The 19,944-nt window shown below is 41.3% G+C and overlaps 1 protein-coding gene across 2 annotated transcripts in view; it reads right to left on the minus strand.

Moving 5' to 3' along the window:
- The window catches only part of Aff3 (ALF transcription elongation factor 3), a 538,593-nt gene that overhangs the window by 158,262 nt on the left and 360,387 nt on the right, over positions 1-19,944 (minus strand). For both annotated transcript variants that reach the window (XM_047523038.1, XM_047523040.1), the window contains 2 exons: positions 15,680-15,760; positions 7,132-7,168 (listed from right to left, as the gene is read on the minus strand). In XM_047523038.1, coding sequence (XP_047378994.1) covers positions 7,132-7,168; positions 15,680-15,760 — 118 coding nt within the window. The remainder of the gene's footprint in view (positions 1-7,131; positions 7,169-15,679; positions 15,761-19,944) is intronic.

Below are 19,944 nucleotides of genomic sequence, written 5' to 3' on the forward strand. Positions count from 1 at the left end.
ACTTTAGCTATTTTTGTCACACACACACACACATGCGCGCGCACACACACACACGCGCGCGCACACACACACACACACACCTCTCAGCATCTTGAAATCTTAGGTGATGCAATTTTTGAAGTTAATCTGAAATGTTTAAGGGGATAAGCCATCAAGAATCACAGGCACCCAGGGGAAAAGGACGCTGCAGACAGTTGGAGAGTTCTCGGTGTGAGACTCTTAGTTGGGAGCTCAGGAGATGTTTCCTTGCAGCCTCCAAAGGGGAGTCTTTGGGGTCATCCTGTTTATATCAGCTGCTGTCCTGATGATACCACCACATTGGTCTCTTTGTAGGGGAACCTGCATCAATCATTAAGAGGTTGGGCATAAGAGGCTGGCTGGGGGCAGTGTGGTCATTTGCATGTGGAAATACAATTACAGAGGAAGTGGGGATGGGCCACAGGGGCTCCATAGATACACGTCAATGTATATGCTTGTACACATATGTGCACACAGGTTCCTGATGCGTGCATTTCAACTTGACATATGTCTTCTAATATAGAACCACATGCTAAAGTGGAAGAGGCTGGCCTGGGGTGTAGATCAGTGGTAGAGTGTGGGCTTAGCATACACAGGTGCTGGGTTCCATCCCCAGCACTAGGGGGAAAAAAAAAGCAGAAAGAGGTTTAAGGTAGCTTTACTCCTGAGATGGATACAGTCTGAAGAATGAATCAGCTTGATGGTTCCAATAGGTCACTAAAAAAATTACAATAGCTCCCTTTCTAATTCAATGAACGTGCTGAGGACTTACAGGCCTGGTACCCTGCCTGCTAAGCATGAAGATAAATGACATATAATCCACGCCCTCTGATCACGTAAGCTGACTGCACTGCTGGTGGGGCACATTGCCCACTATGTGATACTATGTGATACTATGTGGACCAGAGATGAGTTTGAACAGGGAATCAAAAATAGACACGCATGATGCTAAATTCTACCGCAGAGGAAAATCTGCCTAGGCTATACCTTTTCTTTCTGTTAAAAGTAAACCATGCTTTTGGTGAAAAAATATGAGTAACAGGGAAGAGGTAATGACTCCGCTTGATTTTGTTTTCAATTCTGTTAGTCCTTCAACCGTCACTCTAAGTGATATGCTATTTTTATTTCTAGATACATCAACTTTAGTACCTAATAATTTCTAACATGAGATATTTCATATAGTACCCCTCCCCCTAAAATTTTATGAATTCTATTATTACTTTAGCATCTGTTAGGTTTTTGTAACATTAAATATATTGAATCTTCTATGACTTGCGTCATGGACTTGTGACATTATCTTTCCTTTTACCTCATGTCAAGTAAGAAACTCACCCATTTCTTCTTTCCTCCCAGATCTCCTTTCTTTTTCTCTATCAACTCGAAATGGCTATATTTTTCCTTTTACATTCCAAAGGTTTAAAATATTTAGAGTCTGTTGAGTAATTATTAATGAGTCATCCTCATTAATATTAATTTAGTTAATCATTTAGTTTTTGGACTTGCCTATAGGTTGATTATAGGAATTTTAAACCAAGGTCTCAAATCTACAGTATCATAATATTAACCTCAAGCTGCTGAGCAACAAGGTGGCGCGAGAGGCCTGTACAGAGGGAAACGCCCCGGAAGCTGATGGAGGCCAGGGTGCCGGCTTTCCTGTCAAAGGGGTCCTCCTTCTTCCCTTCCCTCATGCCACCGCGTGGTCAGTCTCAAGTAAAGGCTAAGCCTGTCCTAAAAGACTGTCTGTCAAAATGTACATGTGCCAGAAATGTATATAGATAGTTTAAAAAAAATTAAAATGAGTCAACTGTGACTATACCTTCCAGTCCAGGAAACAAAACATTATCAAAAAGTAACCCAGACTCAGCGAGGCCCTGAGCGACTTAGCGAGACTCTGAGCGACTTAGTGAGACTCTAAGCGGCTTAGCAAGACCCTGTCTCAAAGTAAAAAAAAAAAAAAAAGGGCTGGGGATGGGGCTCAGTGGTCATGCACTCCTGGGTTCAATCCCTTGTACCAAAACCAAAAACCAACCAAACAAATTACCCAGAGGCCTCTGCATCCTGGCCTGGCTCCTGCCAGCTGTGCAGCCAGGAAATTGTGTCAATCATTCCCTTCTCTGTGTCAATCATTCCCTATCTTTTCTGGAGAGCTCTCCCCACCCCTGTGTGCAGTTTCTGGCTGCGGCTGTTTCTAAACTTTAGTCTTCTGTTGTACGCCGAATCACACTGCACACGTTCTACTAAGACACATCCACACATCCACTAGTGATGGTCCAACTTCAAACGCTTTTTTCTAACAATGTAGAGTGAAATTTCATCATGGTGCTTGCATGTCTCTGAGTATTAACATTTTGTACCTGTTATTTTGTGTCATTTCTTTAAAAAAATCTTTTTTAGTATTTTTATTCATAGGAGCATTTTATTGCCTCAATACAAATAATAAATTTGTATCATGATAAATACAAATCATAAACACATAATAACGATTCCCAGTGTTAGCTTTTTATTTTTTTTCTGATATCTTTGGATGAATTATATGTTTTTTAATTTGAATGTATTTGTATTTATCAGTATTTTTACTTTGACTCTTGGTGTGTTTAAGAAATGAATCAGAAAAAAGTTTTTTTAATTTTTTTTTTGTACTGGGGATTGAACCTAAGAGCACTTAACCACTGAGCAACACCCCATCCCTTTTAATTTTTTATTTTGAGACAGGGTCTCACTAAGTTGCTGAGGCTGACTTTGAACTTGCCATTCTCCTGCCTCAGCCTCTTTAGTCACTGGAATTACAGACGTGTAATTCTAGCCACCACATCTGGCTAGAAAAATGTTTTATACTTTCTTCTGAAAGTGTATAGATTTGCTATTCTTTTAAAAATACTTAGTTTGGTTTTTGTATATGGTATTAGATGGGAGTTAATTTCATTTTTACTTCTGAAGATAAATTATTCCACATCAAGCATTCTGGTATAAGCCTTGTAGGCTATATATTTCTCTCTGATTTACTTATATTCCCCCAGTTTTAATGCTAGGTATTTATATTACCTTTCACTGCAAACAGTGCTTCCTTATTTCTAAACCTGTGTTTTCAGTCCTAAACATCCTTTGTTTTTTTTCAGTCCTAAATTTTCTGAATATGTAATTTTCAATGTGTCATTATAAACAGTACAGAGCAGGAGTTTTATTTTTAATTTATTTGGACAACATTTGTCATTAAATCATAGAATCTAATCCATTTGTTTAGATTACTGATTTTAATTTATTTATGCCACCGTACACTCTGTTCTTTTTCTAGTCTTTAATTCTTTGGGATAAGCTGGTTATGTTTCACATTCCACTTTTATCTTGGTTTGTAAGTTGTTTTTGCATTTTGTTTTGGGTGAAATACCCTTTCCTAGAGTTTCATGGTTACATTAAAAATCATAAGTGCTCACTGGGCGTGGTGACACATGCCTGTTATCCCAGCGGCTTGGGAGGCTGAGGCAGGAGGATCGCAAGTTCAAAGTCAGCCTCAGCAACTCAGAGAGGCCCTAAGCAACTCAGAGAGATCCTGTCTCTACATAAAATATAAAAAAGGGCTGGGGATGTGGCTCAGTAGTTAAGTGTCCCTGGGTTCAATCCCAGTACCAAAAAAAAAAAAAAAATCACAAGTCCTCACTGACTTTATCAAAGTTCAAAGTTACCATTCTTATTCTTCTCCCAAATAATTATGGGAACTTAGAAAGATTTTTAATTCCTAATTTTCCTCTATTCTATGTCACTGTTCTTGTGTAAATCATGCTTTATTACTTCATAAGATGTTACTGCTGTCACATACAACACATTTTTTATTTGTTCTAATTTGTTGTACATGACAGTATGAGCACACTATATTGCCTACATTTTCTCCACATGTACTTCCTGTGCTGCTGAACCCTTGTAGCTCACATTTTTTCTGAATGAAGTACCTTCTTTTAGAGTTTCTTTTTTGTAGGGTCTACTGATGACACACTGGTGACACACCTTCCCTGTTTCTGTTTGTCTGGAAATGTCATTCATTACATTTTGTTGTTTTTGTTGTTGTTGTTGTTGCTGTTTGTAAGATACAGAATTTAGTTTGGTAATTATTTTCTCACCATCCACTGTCTTTGAATGCTGCTGTTGTAAATAACTGAATGCTTGTTTCTTTAAAAAAAAAAAAATAGATTTAGATATTTAAAAAAAAAGGTATTTTAAGTTTTTTCCCCCTTATGTGTTTTGTAAAAATATGTCCACAAGGATTTCTTTTTATTTACCCTGGTTAGTGTTCACTGCATTTCACCAAACTGTGGGCTAGTGTCATTCACTTCTGGAAAGTTCTCTGCCACGATGTCCTCTTTTCTTGCTTCTTTCCCCCGCACTTTCTGGAATTCTACTTAGCTGTTAGATTTTCCGACTTCCTTCTTCCTGTTGCTTACCTTCCATGCCCTGTTTTCCATATCCATCTCTCTAGGCTGTGTTCTAGATAATTCTTAAAATTTTACTTTTCCCATGTCATTCTTTCTCTCTGATGTGCTGTTAGATCTGCCTGTGGAAATTTCAATTTCTATTATTTTTTCATATCTAGAAATGCTGGCTGGCCCTTCTTCAAATCTTGCTGTTTATCATATTTCTAATCTTCTCTTCTATTTCTAAAAATTAAGCCAAGGCCCTTATTTTGTATTCTGGACTTGATAATCCTAATATTGCATTCAGTGTCTGAAAATCCCAGTGTCTGAGTGGGAATCTAATTTCGGTCTCTCTCATTTCCTCTTATGCAAAGTGTTTTTGATTACAAATTGCTCCTTTCCCAGGAAAAACTCTTATTTCTGATGCTTTGGTCCCTTTCTTTTTCTATGATCCCTTCTAGTTGGATTTTGACCTTCTGTGTCCCTTAATCCCCTTCAGAGTTCCCACCCGTGTTTCAGAAAAAAAAAAAACTTTCAACTTTATATTCTGGATCCCAGATTGGAGCTCCTACCTATTCCTTTTACTTTTATTATTTAAAAAATTTTTGTCGATCACATTTTTAATCCTCAAGTGCTCACTTATTCAGTAATGACTTTTTCCACGACAGCCTCTTTGCTCTTTTTATTTCATGTAAATGATCTCAGTCTTTCTGAAGACCGCTAAGCATAGCTGGAACTGTTTTCTTCTTCTCCTTGCACTACCTAGACTTCCTCTGGGCTCATTCCTTCTGTCTGGGGCTCAGGTCTGTATTTTCATATGTTTGAATAACAGGTTAGTAAAAATGGAGGGAGCTGGTGTGAATCTCCTGTAGGAAGACAGTGACAGTTATCTACCACTGTCCTGTAATAGGGAGGGATGATTTAGGGCCAGCATGTAAGAGGGTAGGCTTTGTTGACTGGAAAGCAAGAGAAAAGAGGCCCAGACTGGGAGCCCAGGGCCTCCCTCCGCTTCCCCACTCAGAAACACCTGTGTTTTGCTTTGGGCATGTACAGCTGCGTCGATCCCCCTCCTGAGGAAAAACGACTCTCCCACCACTGTCTACGTCTATACTCAAGTCTTGTACTGTCTTAGAATTTGTTCTTGTGCATTGTTCCCAAGGAGGAGCGCTAGTCGACCGATTTAATTTTAATTTTTTTTTTTTTAGGAATCATTACTGATTTTGTTCTTTGGGACCTTTTGCAAGGAAAATAAGACTGAAGTGGTGTATGAGCATCAGCTAGGATGGGGTGCAGGGCCGAGAGGGGAAGAACAGCCCCAGGTTCCCAGGGCAACTGCCATCCATGCCCATTCTGCCGGGGTCTGGAGGAAATCTAGTCTGTCCTCGGCCCAGGGCTGTCCCTCACCACTAAGGCTTAGTCCTCTTTCTTTTTCTTTTCTTTTTTTTCCCCCCTGGGTCATGACTTTCCTTGCTCAGGATTATTTTTCAGTAGGGTCCTATTTACTTTCTGTTTTCCAGACACTCAACGACATTTCTGGTTTGCGGATGGCAATCTTCCCTGTTCTCAGTGCTGTTGAGGATTTATTTCCATCTTGATAGCCTTATGGTTATTCAGTGGGGACTCCGGAGGGAAGAGAAGAGGCGCTTAAACTCAACCTGCCACCTGAACATTTAAAAATGCAGACACACGTCATCTATCTTAATATTTAAATATTCAATGGGACGTTTAGTATCTTGTCAAGCGTTGAGAAACTTGTCTTAGAAAAACCCTTCACTGGAACTGCCCCCAGCAAAGCCCAACAGAAGGCGAGACACCTGATCCTGCCTCTGCACGATGGTGCCGTTCGTTATCTCTCCCTGTGCCTTGAAACCCTGGGACTTCCCAACACATTTATCTGGGCATCTTTCCTCGCCACCCCTTCTGCCTCACAGAGGCCCAGGGGATGAGCCTCAGCTCTGCAGACCCACCTACTAGCTCCAAGTTGTCTTCGTTGCACACCTAACTCTGTCACTGGTAAAGGGTGCTCACTGCCCACCGGCAGCCGGAGAAGCGAACAAAGCCCCGGCTTTGCGAGGGGGCCTTTAGGACGGGAGCAGGGCAGCTCATGCATCTTTAAAGCTCCACGTGACAGTAATTCCAATCAATAGTGCCAAAAGAGAATGAAGACACCGCTTCACGGGTCCCTCTCCTCTTTGATGACCAAGCCCACATGTTTTATTAGTCACTCTTCAGTGAGGAGCCTCCTTCCTAAATAGCCCAGACTATTTCTGAAAGGGGACATGGCATTCATAAATGGCAAGTGGTGACTCTCCTTCAGAGAGTCTGAGGTCTTTACCTTGAGACCTTCTGACTGGTTTTCTTTGCCAGTTCATTTTATTTAATTCAATCAACTCTTCATTTGCCTTTTAGATTTTCTGCCCTCTACATCTACCAGTGACCGATTAACTGTGATAAGGCATGCTATTCTTTTCTCCTACTACCGCTCTGAAATACAGCATTTTACAGTTTGGTCTTCCCTCTCCTGAATGTGAACACTCAAGGTCATTCATTTAGGCAGCACCTGCCTGAGCAAATGGCTGTTTCCTACTTGACTGTGTTTTCTAGTGACTTCCTTTTAAACCGACAGTTTATCGCAAGCTCAACCTCTCCACCCTCTGCCCAATCTTCTCCCCACCCCCCATAGAAAGTTAGAGAGAGAAGCCTTTCTTACTTGGATTATTGTGTCCAGAGGATACAAGCTGAGAGTCCTGAAAGAAAAAGAAATATCAATTAATTTTCTTATTTTGATTTTCCAAATGCCAGTTGAATAGGAGACAGAAGATTGGTTACTCAGAACAAGTCACTGCTCCTAACTCTACCAGCTACTCTAACAAGGCGCATTTGCATGAACGTGCTTGGGAAGCAGCTCTGGGAAGACAGATCACAATCACCTTTGCTCTGCCTGACATTCTTGCCTATTGAGGGGAAGTTGACATAACTTAAAATGAACCATTTTGAAATGAACAAACAATTCAGGGGCATTTAGTACATCCCCCAAGTTGTACAAGCATGGCACCTATCTAGCTGCAAACCATTTCCATCATTCTTAAATAAAATCTCATTCCCATTAAGAAATGAATGCCTCCCTACTTTCCCTCTCCTTGAACTCAGCCATCACCAATTTCCACCTGCACCTATCTGGATATTTCCTGTAAATAGAATCACAGAGCCTGGCTTCTGTCACTGAGCACAGTGTTTTGGAGGTTCATTCTTCTTGTAGCATATATCAATGTTTCATTCCTTTTTATGGATTAAGAATACATTTACATATATTTGTTTATCCATTCATCTTGTTGATGGGCGCATGGACTCTTTCTATTTTCTGTATACCTGGACCAGTGCTGCAATGAACACGTGTATGCAGGTACTTGTTCTGGTTCCTGTTTTCAATCTTTCTAGGTTATATGTGTAGGAGAGGAATTTTGGGGTCACATGGTAGCTCTATGAAACTTTTTGAGGAATTGTCAAACTATTTTCCACAGTGGCAGAAACATTTCCAATACCTACCAGGGAAGTGTAAGGGTTCCAATTTTTTCCAAATCCTCACCAACATTTATTATTTTTCATTAAAAAAAATCTAGTCATTCTTGTGGGTATGAAGTGGAACAGGTTATTGTGATTTTGGCTTGTATTTACTTAAAAACTAACCAGTCTGAGCATCTTTTCATGTGTTTATTGCCCAAGGGTAAGTCTTCTTTTGACAAATATCTAGTCGAATTCTTTGCCTTTTATTTAACACAGCTCTTTGCCTTTTTGCTGTTGAGTTGAAAAGAGTTCTTTATATATTGGATACTACAGTCTACACAGAAAATATGATCTGCCAGTCTCTTCTCCCATTCTGTGAGCTCTCTTTCCCCTTTATTGATAATATTCTTTGATGCACAAGTTTTAAATTTTGATGAAGTTTAAATCATCCAATTTTTCGTTCCTTGCTTATGCTTTTGGGATCACAGCTAAGAATTCCTGGTCTAATCCAAGCCACAAAGATTTAACCCTCTGTTTTCTTCCATGAAGTTTGTGGGTTTCATTCTATATTTATTCACTGGTCTATTATATGATTGGCTTTGAATCTTAGCCACTTCCTTTTGACTGCCAGCATCTCTGGAGACAAGGTTGGATGTTCTCCTATCAGGAATGCTGCTGAAAGATTTGTCAATCTCACAGTGGTGGGTGAAAGGATTATTACAGATATCCACTTATCTACTCTGATGAAAATTCAGTACTATGCAGTATTGGAAGTCTAGTTGCTACTCAGATAAATGGGATTAAACCTGAATTTATTTGTATTAAAATGATATGTGAATTTTGTCTTGAGAAGTCACATCCTCTTTCCTTGAAAAATTCTTATTCAATATGAAATACAAGGGAGAGTTATAAAAGAATGAATTGAGGCGGTAGGAATGTAAAACAAAATAAGTAGCAGTGCATAAAATCTAACAAAACTCCCTTACAATTCTGGCATGTGGAATAAAAATCCAGTGAAATGGAATTACCTTCCAGTGTATCGCTTAACATATTTTACCAGAATTTTGCTCTACGAATACAGTTGTTAGAGGGCAAAGGTGTCATTTAATGGCATGTACGGTATATTCAAGTCCAGCTAAGAATGTGTGTTTTAAAAAGGAATTCCACTGAAATAGGGCAAATGAGCCAGCCGGGTGGGGAGGGTTTGGAGAAGGAAATTGGGAAGGGATGGGACTCCCGCTCTGTCAGGCAGGCTGAGCCACGCGCAGGTGCCTAGTAAACCTCTTTCCAAGTTGGCGGTCACGAGCTGTTCCGCTGCAGGGAAAGAACAAGGTTCAACTCTTACTCTGAGATTCCGTTTTTGGAAAGAGTTCATGAAGATAAAATGGTGTCCCCGAAGTGATGGCTAAAACGTAATCTGCAAAAGTGACTTTGGCCCACTTTGTGAAGCTGCTGTTACGAAGAAGAGACCCACAGTGAAGTTCCCCGCGGGCACCAGGGAGCTTCCTTCCTTTCACATTAACTTAGAGTTTGTATCTGAACACAAATGACTTTTCGTTTTTATATGTTAAAAATATGTTGAGTCCTAGTGAGTTAACTCCTCCGTTCTGTCTGTAGATTTTGGCCCTTTGGAGGCATCCTGTCCTAGACAGGGAGGACTCGCTTGTCACCAATGAGCAGGAACAGTAATTGAGATGGTTGTCCACGTTAAGCTCACTCTTTAAAAAATAAAGAACAAAACAAAACAAAACAAAACAAAACAAAAAAACCCAAAAGAACAGCAGGAATTTTCCTAAGACTATTTGTTCACACTAATAAGAAACAGAATTTTTTCTTATTTCTTGAAGCATCCTAAAACTCAGAACTCAGATGATGACTGTTGACAGACTCTTCCAGCAGAGAACCAAACATGAGCTTACGGATAACCTGCATTATTGTGACCACATCCTACAGATCACTCCCCAGGACTTAGAAGAATATCTACAATGGGAATTTACTCTTCTCCATCTTTAAATCTGGAAATCCCAACACCCAAACTATTCTTTGGTACACGAGAATGCTAAAACTCCTTTAAAGATGATATTTAGTCAAGAAGTAAAATTCATACAAACCATTTTGCTGAAGACAGAAAACCGGCAGTTAGTCAAGAAAGCCCTTCAATGAGAGACCATAAGAGATACCCACATTCCATCAAATGTAACCTGTCATTCAAACCCTCTGCATTATTCTTACATACTACTGTGAAAGAAAATTGCTGCCAATTAATTTGCAGGATGCCCTCACCTGGGATCAAACCCAGAGGCACTTAACCATTGAGCCACAGAAGAGAACCATTGTGGGTCTCTCCTTCATAACAGCACCTATGTGAAGTGGGCCAAAGTCATTTTTGCAGATTACATTTTAGTGACATTTAGTGTCACTTCAGGGACACTATTTCATCTTCATGTAACTCTTTCCAAAAATGAATCTCAGAGCAAGGGTTGAACTTTGTGAACTCCCCAGCCCTTTTTGTTTTTTATTTTGAGACAGAGTCTTGCTAAGTTGCTCAGGGCCTCACCGACTTGCTGAGGCTGGCTTTGAATTCGCAGCCCTCCTGCCTCAGCCTCCCGTGTGGTTGGGATTACAGGTGTGCGCCACTGTGCCTGGTTTGTGGTTGTTTACGATGCACAGTAGTGACCTAAGGAGGGAGCTGTATAATAAGCTTTTCAACTCCAGACACCTCCCTTCACACTTCCAGTTCTCATTGTAGCGTATGAAGAGAAAGGCGGCAGGATTCTTGTTCCTATGATGGTGCCACAACTTCTTGGCATAAACTTCGAAAAGGCAATCAGCAAGCATATTTTCAGACCAGGTCTAATCCACCAGATTCATCATTCACGGTCCTGTGAAATGCCACTGGGCTTGGATGTACCCCTTCTTGAGAATGGAAAACATTCTACACTTTATTTTCATTTCAGAACTTATGAGACTGCTGCAAAATGAAAGGGAAAAGGGCAAAGCAAATTCATTTCCTTCTCTCTTCGTTGAAAGGCCTGATAATGGCAGCCAATTTAAAGGAGAGGTACGTTCTTCGCTTTACCAAATTCAATTACTTTCGAGATTTGAAGAATGAGGTAGAAATGCCTAGTAGTGTTTATCTAGGGAATTGTGATCCCAAATCAAGTCCTCAGAGAACAGGGAAAAAAATAACCAACTTCATTATCAATTGACTTTACTATATATTATGTCCTTCAATACTCAGATGGAGTGAGCAAATTCTCGGAAGTATTTAGCTAATTAATTTAGTGGTACTGGTAACTCAGAATGCCTAGTAAAATCGACTTTTTCTTGTGAGATCAAATGGCTCCCTTAATCTTAATAAGGTCTTAATTTCATTGTTTATTAGCCATTTTGGAGATTTTTGCCCCTCAAATTCCATAAGCCATTCTAGCTCAACACATTAGTTACAGAGACAATCTCAAACATTAACAGTCTAATTAATCAATTGCAAAGTCCAGCTGCCAGAACACTCGTTTGTTGAGATAAAGGTTAAAAGAGGTGCATCCTAGGGCTGGGAAAGTAGCTCACTGGTAGAAAGCTTGCCTACTGGATGCGAAGGCCCGAGTTCCATCCCCTGCAACCCCCAACCCCACCAAATAGGGGTCCACTCTGTGGGAAAGTAAAAAATGGTCTTTGGCATAGCCAGAATAAGCACCCCCAAAGATGTTTGTCCCCCAACTCCAAGAACCTGAGAATATGTACCTCATATGGAAAAAGGAACTTTGTAGATGTAATTAAGTTAATAATTCTGAAGTAGGAGATTACTCAGGTAAACCAAATATAAAAACAAGGGTCCTTATAAGGACCAGGAAGAAGAGAGGGTCAGAGAGGACAAGACCAGGGAAGCAGAGGTCTGAGTGACATCGGCCCTGAATAAGGAAGCCTCTAGAAGCTGGAGAGCCAAGAAAAGGAATATTTCTCTGGTGCATCCAGTCCCTCACCCCCTGAGTTTAGTTCGGTGAACCCCATTCCAGACTTCTGACCTCCAGAGGGAAGACAGTAAATATGTGCTGCCTGAAGTCACTAGGTGGGTGGTCATTTGTTACAGCAGAAACAGGAAACTAATGCAGCCTTTTTTCATTTGTACAGAATAAATGCTCAGGGCTTGCAGTGAGCTTTCTGAAAAACTGCACTATTAAAATCACGCCATATTCTTAAGCTTTGTGAAGTCACTTATTCTTTCTTCTCGGGCAAGACAAAAAGATCTAGAGGTAACATAGCTCCACACCTGCACCTGCACCCCCGAGTGTCTTATTGAGAGGTCCTAAGTAGGGCACACTTGCCTCTGGTATCTGAAACTGTGTCCCATAGGATGGATAGTAAGGTATCTTTTCAAATGAAAAATAAGACTTCCAACTTATCTTCTGTTTTTAAAATTGAAAGTTTTAATCATACTAACGTTTCTGTTCACTAGAGCTGTAGAATGCGTTCACGTTGCACGACGGAAACATCATACCCCTCGACCAACATTTCTTATCACCCTGCCCTGAGCTGTGGCCACCACCATTCACTCTGTTTCTATGAGTTTGATTATTCTGGATTCTACAATAAGTGACATCATGCAATATCCATCTGTGTCTGGCTTGATTCCCTCAGTATAAGGCCCCAAATTGCCTCTCTCCCCCCCTAGTTATCTCTGTCACATACACATATGTGAATGGTATGCCATATGTTGTATCGAAAACGTTACTATAGTTAATGATACTATATTGTATCCTTGAAATTTGCTAAGAGAACATTGGCTAGGATCACAAAGACAAACAGTTTAAACTATGCGAGATGACACACGCTAATTAGCTTGTGACAATTATTTCACAATACATAAACCACCAAAACATTAAGTTGTTTCCCTCAAATACACACCATTTTTATTTGTCATCTGTACCTCAATAAAGCTATAAAAATGAAAATTTTTGCGCCAGTGATTTAAAAATCTCAATTTCACCTCGGAAGTTGTTATTGCTTATGCTTTGGTACTTACATGAAACCAAATGAAAGGAATTTTGAGAAAGTCACAACAAAGTATGTTTTGGTATGTGCTCAATTTTATCAAAACTTATACCACAGACATATGCATATGACAATATGTTTACTAGATTGTGTTTTGGGTCAGTCATTGGTTCAGATTACAAGATTGTAAGATTTCTTCGTTTTATTCTAAGTGTGGCAGGATGCCATTAGAAATCCATAGTGCAGAAATTATCCAAAATTTGCCCACATTCAATGGACTAGAAGTCTGGGAACTTCAGATGGGTTCAGTTTATATCCACCTAGGAGATGCCACATTCATTCATTAGCCATTGTCAGCAAAGCCTGAACTATTTGCTGTCTGATCCTTCACTAAGAAAGTCTGTCCACCTCTATTTCCTTTTTGAGACGGGGCCTCACCATGTTGCCTAGGCTGTTATCAAATTTGTGGGCTCGACCAATTCTCCTGCCTCAGCTTCTACAGTAGCTGGGACTCCAGTTGTGGGCCTCCATGTCCAGCTGTCCACCTCTGACTTGGACAATAAGTTATTGGGAAAGAGTTAGGTAAGTATGTGAGAAAAACAGAACCGTGAATCCTGAAATCAATCTACATATTTATAAGAAACTCAACTATAGACATAGCAGGCATTTCAAAGCGGTGGGAGAAAAGTGGGCTTACCGTATCTGATAGTGTCATAATAATTTACTAATCCTGAAAAGCCTAAAAGTAGAATCCTATGTCACACCATTCTCAATGTATTTAAATCTAAGACTATACGACCAAAGAATCAGAATCAAAATAGAGAACATTGTTAGAATGTTGGAATGGGGAAGATCATTTTTCTCTGACATGCAAATTAAACACTTTTCTAGGATAAAAGGCACATAAATAAGGTTACCAAAATGGGTTACATTATATATAACAGATAAATGAATAAGATATAAGGAGTTTCTACAAATCATTTTTATGAAGTGGCAGTGGATATGAATGGGCTATTTGCGAAGGAAAAATAGTCGCTGCTCAAGCTTAGAAGTAATTGGGGAAATGCAAATTAAAACAATGAGATATCAACTTTTCATCCATCATACAGACACAATGATAAAAACCCAGATAATATTAATCATTGGCTAAGATACATAAAAAGGAGTCTTGAAACACAGCCAAGCATAAATGTGGTTTCTGAGGGCTCCAGTGCCCTTAGAATTCCTGGGCTAGGTATCCTTACTGGGGACAGTCGATAGCAGCATACGAAGAGGCTATGGTGTCTGTGGTAACAGAGCTTGTAATTAACAAACCACAACCAATTTCAATGTCCATCAAAAGAAACTGGATGAAATAAATTATGGCAAATCCACATCACACAATGTTTTGCTGTTATTTAGAGTTATTTATTTATTCATCTATCTATTTTATTTATTTGTATTGGGAATTGAATCCAGGGGTGCTTTACCACTGAGCTACATCCTCATCCTTTTTATATTTTATTTTGAGACAGGGTCTCACTAGGTTGCCAAGGAAGGCTGGCTGGCATTTGTGATCCTCCTGCCTCAGCCTCCTGAGTAGTTGAGACTACAGGCAAGCGTCACCACACTGGGATTTTGCTGCTGCTTAGGAGGATGAAGAAATCTCTGTAGGTTTACTTGGAAAGATCTCCAAGTACACTTTGCTAAGGGAAATAAAAACCACCTCTTAGAATGGAATTCACCATTGTGATAAAAGTAATGAACAACTGATTCAGCAATTCATTCTAGAAGGTTGTGATCTGGATATTTAGCAGTGATATGCATGTACTGTGGCTACTTTTATTCAACCCTTGAAAAATGTTTTTATTACTCTACAATGTAAGAGTTTTTAAAGAAATTACATATGAACATAGGTGCCTATAATGCACAGGGACCATGACTGATATTGTGCACACCAAATTCTTAAGAGTTAATCTCTGGGATTTGAAATGGAATCTAACTGGGTTGTCTAGGATTTTCATATTTTGCTTTCTTTTCACTTTTATAATTTGGTATTAGTAATGAACATATAATTAGAAAAATCAAGGAAAGACTATTAGACTCATGTATAACTTAAACATATTTTGTGGCTAATTTTTTGGTGTGCTTTTCCTTTAAAAATATAAAAATCTTTTTTTGTTTTTATACTAGGAATTGAACTCAGGGTTTCTAACCCACTGAGCTATGTTCCCAGCCCTTTTTATTTTTATTTAGAGACAGGGTCTTTCTAAGTTGCTGAGGCTGGCTTTGAACTCGCAATCCTCCAGCTTCAGTCTCTCAAGCTGCTGGGATTACAGGCCTGTGTCACTGTGCCTGGCTAGAAATCACTTTTTAAGTCCTAGAACATATTTTAGACTTTTAAATACCACATACCTCTAATTCTAAGATATTCGCTTTAAGATGTCATCAATTTAATAACAGACTTTGAGAAAAGAAAACCAGAATATACAATTCCATTGAATGTATAAAAAGTAAGATGCATCTCAACCTCGCAAATGTTCCCAGATCATGTGACAATGATCACAAGCACAGGTTGCAGGATATGGAAGCGTAGGTGAGTAAGCTGGCAGGCTCAATTCTCCCCCTCTGAAGAATAAGTATGCTCTGGAAGCTTGCCCAAGATTAGGTTGATGTGCTTCTGGCAAGAATATGTACAGGGGAGAAGACCCTGAAGGGTCAAGTGACCGTCCACCTCAAATGTCTACCTGAGAACAGCATGTTCCCCGTGTGACGCAAGAGCTCACCTTATTTGGAAATGGAAATTTGCTTGGCTCCACTTTGCCGGGTGCTTGAACAGCAGAAAGCGGTGGAAGCCAGGTCATCTCCTGAAGGGGATAAAGACAAAGAACACTGAGGCCGGGGGCCTTCCAAGTCGGAAGCATGTACCGCGGCTCTACACGCCAGCCTCAGAAGGCAGGAGAACCACAGGAGGGAGGAAGGGTGGGGGGTGATTTTTTATTTACTTTTTGGGGTCAGGGATTGAACTCAGGGGCCCTTGACCACTGAGCCACATCCCCAGCCCTATTTTGCATCTTATTGAGACAGGGTCTCACTGAGCTGCTTAGCGCCTCGCTGTTGCTGAGGCTGGCTTTGAGCTCGAGATCCTCCTGCCTCAGCCTCCTGAGCCGCTGGGATTACAGGCGTGTGTCACTGGTGAGGGGGTTTATTTTTTTTTTTAAAAAGGACGTGAAACCTTCCTTTAGGTGTCACTTCCCTAATTTGACCAATTCTTGGTTCCATGGCTCTCCTCAGGCTCCCTGTACACCTAAAAAAGAAAAGCCCGTCCTATTTTCAGTTGGCATAAGCCCGGGAGTAAAGCCACAACCCAGCAGAACAGGTCCGTGGAAGACGCCGTGCAAGGGGCTTGGGCCAGATTCCACAAAATTCACAGACAGTGTCTGAAGGAATGTACACGTGAACCTTAATTTAAGGGGTCTTTAGTAGAGGAGTTATTTATATTATTAGAGATAAAGTGCCCAATAAGTGCCACATGTTACTTTGGTATTCATAACAAAGTCATCCATGGAGAATGAAAAAGGAAATCACACGTATGCAGTGGAGAATGGTGTTAAGGTCTGTCAGCCAGCGCTGACTGTGCAGTTTGAGTCCTGTGTGCAGTATCTGCAATGTGCTTTTAGTCACCACTGTCCCTAAGCTGTGAGACAGAGAGAGAGAGGGGGGTTGTTTCATTCACTTCTAGTATTCTCCGTCATCTCCTGGAAGAGAGCTGCCATCAGTAACTGATTACAGGACCCAATGGACTCGTGGAGACCAGGAAGTCCACGTGGCGCTTACACACAGGTCCTGAGCGAAGCAGTCAGAGAAGCTGCAGCTGATTCATTTTAAGAAGGGCAGAACATTCTGTCTCCTGAGGAGACATGATGTTCACCCCCGCCTTTGGTCGGTGGTTGGGGTGTGCAAAGGGGATTCAATTTGGGCATGAAAGACCTGTCCTGTGCCTTCTTCTGGGTAACTCTTCCCCAGAAGCTCAGATGGGGCGGAACCACACAAGAAGCAGAGGGAAGGCAAGCGTGCTCCAAGCCGCCCTGGAAGGATCTGCAGACCCTAGGCCAGCTCTTCCCCATCATGACGCCCACAGCCAGCAGGGGGCTACACACAGACGCTTTCCAGGTGTCCCTTCTCTGGTAGGTGGTCACCACTGTTTCCCCTAGGACTTCAAAGGAGGATCCAGTGACCCCTTTTGTCTCCCTCTCCTCCCACCTCTTGCTCTCCAAGCTCTGCCGGTGCCTCATGTCCTTTGGGTGGGGATTAGCAGGGTGGCCATGTTTGTATCCAGAGTGGACTCAGACTGTGTCCATGGAATCAACACACCCGCCACCCTCAGGCAGTGGCCTGTCTTGTGGAGGGCAAGGTCAGATCTCACCTGGACTGTGGCGAAGAAGCTAGAAAGACACAAACGGGCTTTCTCACGTCCCTAGCCTGTCCTGCAACTGGGCTGTCTCCTGGAGCCATCTCTCTTCTTTCTTCTACGAGGTCTCCCTCCGATTCCTCTCTTTCGCTGAAATTGCTGCTTAGGATATCTATGCGTGTTTGCTGCCTGTGGCCTTGAATCTTCTGTAGAGGAAGTCAGTCATCAATGACAAGTACTTTTGAGCTGATTTTTCTTTTCCTCCCTGTGGACTGTCTGATGTGTCCCCAAGGCCACTCCCTCACCGCCAGCCACTCCGTAGCTTCCTTTGCCATCATTCTTTGGCTGACACAATTTAGACAGTGTGGTCCTCAGGGGCCAGAATTGATAAACACAAAGTAATTACTCACGATTAAACACTAGACTCCCAGATCCAACCCGAGTGTGTCCCTGTTAACTGTGCACGAATTGTTTTATGATTCCATCTGTATATCAACATGCCTCATATATATTCATTTTATGTTTCACTGTTGTAAGAAAAACCACAAAAAGATGGACTGCTAGTTCTGTGTGTCCTCCAGCTCCTCAGGAATAAGTGAAATAGTTCACAAATACATAAATTGTAGTATTTTCAAAAAGACACTTCCTAGGCCTTCTTACAATTTCTTACAGCTGGCACTTTCAAGTTAAAATTTGTTTAATATACACTTTAGGTAAGAGGGTCCTTTTGCCTTCCTGGTATATGTACTGCTTTTCACCATTACTTTTTGTTTTTGTTTTTGGGGGATCTTGTTGGGATCTCCAGAATCCTATCCCTGGCCTAGGTCTCTGGTAACAAAAGAAACTTTTCTACTTGCTGTTTTGACATCTGCATAGATTCATTCTTTCTTTCTATCTTTCTTTTTTTTTCACTTAACATGTAAAAATGTTTTGCTGCAAATTAGGCACATAATTGGTCTATGACATTGTGTGTGTATAAAATTTAGTAATATTAGAAATGGATACCTGTGGACTCATGGCCCACCTTCATAATATTAAGTCCTTGGCATCCATTATCAAAGGAACCAGCTCTGAGAGAGGTCCTCCTGATTGTCAAGTCCTTGAGGTCCCCCTGAATGCTCTGGAAGCTTCCATCTCAGCTCCCGTGAAGTAGGTCTCCTTGTATCACCTCCTCTAGGCTTTCTTTGGCACTCGTATTTTTCTGTGCTGTCTTCTCCCTCATTGTTTGGAAGTCTGTGTTCAACCTTTTCCCACTACTTTTCCTTTTCCTGGTGATCTTGTATGCTGCTGTGGCTTTAGAACTCACTTAGCATGTGCCACCAATGCCCAGTGCATACCCAGCTCAACGGCCCACTCAGGTGTCTGCTGAACTCTCAGCCGGGTGTTCCTCAGTCAGTTCAAACTCTCCAGCTTTAAAACACATCACTATTTCCCCACAGTTTTCCTCTTCTTGTATTGTACTGTTGTGGTTAATGGCACCAATATCTATTAACTCTTCTACTCAGAATCCTTGCAGTCTCCCTAGACTCCTTCCCCCAATAGTAACGGTTCATAATGGTTAAGTACTTACAAGATAAAATGCTTAACACGAATTATTTAACAACTCTAAAAGGTAGGACTTACTTCCTCACGTACTAGGTGAAGACACCACGTCCCCAGGGGTTAAGTTACTTGCTAAAGCTCACCCAGGAGCTGAACTGCCTTTAAGTGTATAGGAGACCTTCCTGGCTCTAGCCAAGGCCTGGTTCTTGCCTGACCGCGCTCCTAAGCCCAGGTTCCCTGAAGGCTGTGCTGGGTTATTTTTTTGCCAAGTCCCAGTTCTATTCCTCCTTTTCAATGAAGCCTTCAATGGCCAAACCAAGGTTTGTGCCACCTTTTCCCCATACAGATCTTTATCAGGCTACTTGTCCCCTAACCTGTGAGGAGGTAGGGACTGTGAAATTTGTTTGGCTGCCCCAGCTCCTAATACAGAGCCAGGGACGGTGTGTGCTGAGGATATTTTTGAATGAATGACAACATGAAGAGCATCTCTCCACTGTCCTTTAACTGAACTACCATTCTCACCGCATTGCCATGATTCTTAACCTGATCGGGCTTCCTGGTGAGTTCTCTCTTCAGTCGGCGGTCCAACCTTCACACCACCACCACCAGTTTCCTAGCAGCAGGTCTAACCTAAAAACTTCACGGCTCCCAAGTCTTCAAATACCATCATCACACACGCGACACTCAGGAGGAGGAGATAAGGAAGATGGTGGAGACGCCTACCGCTGTGCTTTATGGTTTTCAGGATTCTTCAAGCAAACTGTTTCATTTGTGCCCAGGCGTTAAAGTAATAATTCATATCTCCATATGAGAGGTGAGGAAGTTAAAACTCAAAAAGGTCAACTTATTTTCCAAGGTCACACCATTTATAAATGCCATAGCAGAAGTGTGGCCATGTATCTCCTTCCTCCTAGTTCAGTGACTTGTTCTTTGACTCTATTGCATTTGCTCTGGAAGATCCCACACTCGTGGAAGTCCTGGTTTTCAGCCTCATGCCACTCCACCGCTCATAAATACTCAACTCGAGAAAAGCCACCTTCCCTGATTTTGCTCCAGCTCTCCTTTGTGGGCGAGTGTCCTCCCGCCATATGCTTCTGG

This window comes from Sciurus carolinensis, chromosome 13 (genome assembly GCF_902686445.1).
Source record: "Sciurus carolinensis chromosome 13, mSciCar1.2, whole genome shotgun sequence".
Classification (NCBI taxonomy): domain Eukaryota; kingdom Metazoa; phylum Chordata; class Mammalia; order Rodentia; family Sciuridae; genus Sciurus; species Sciurus carolinensis.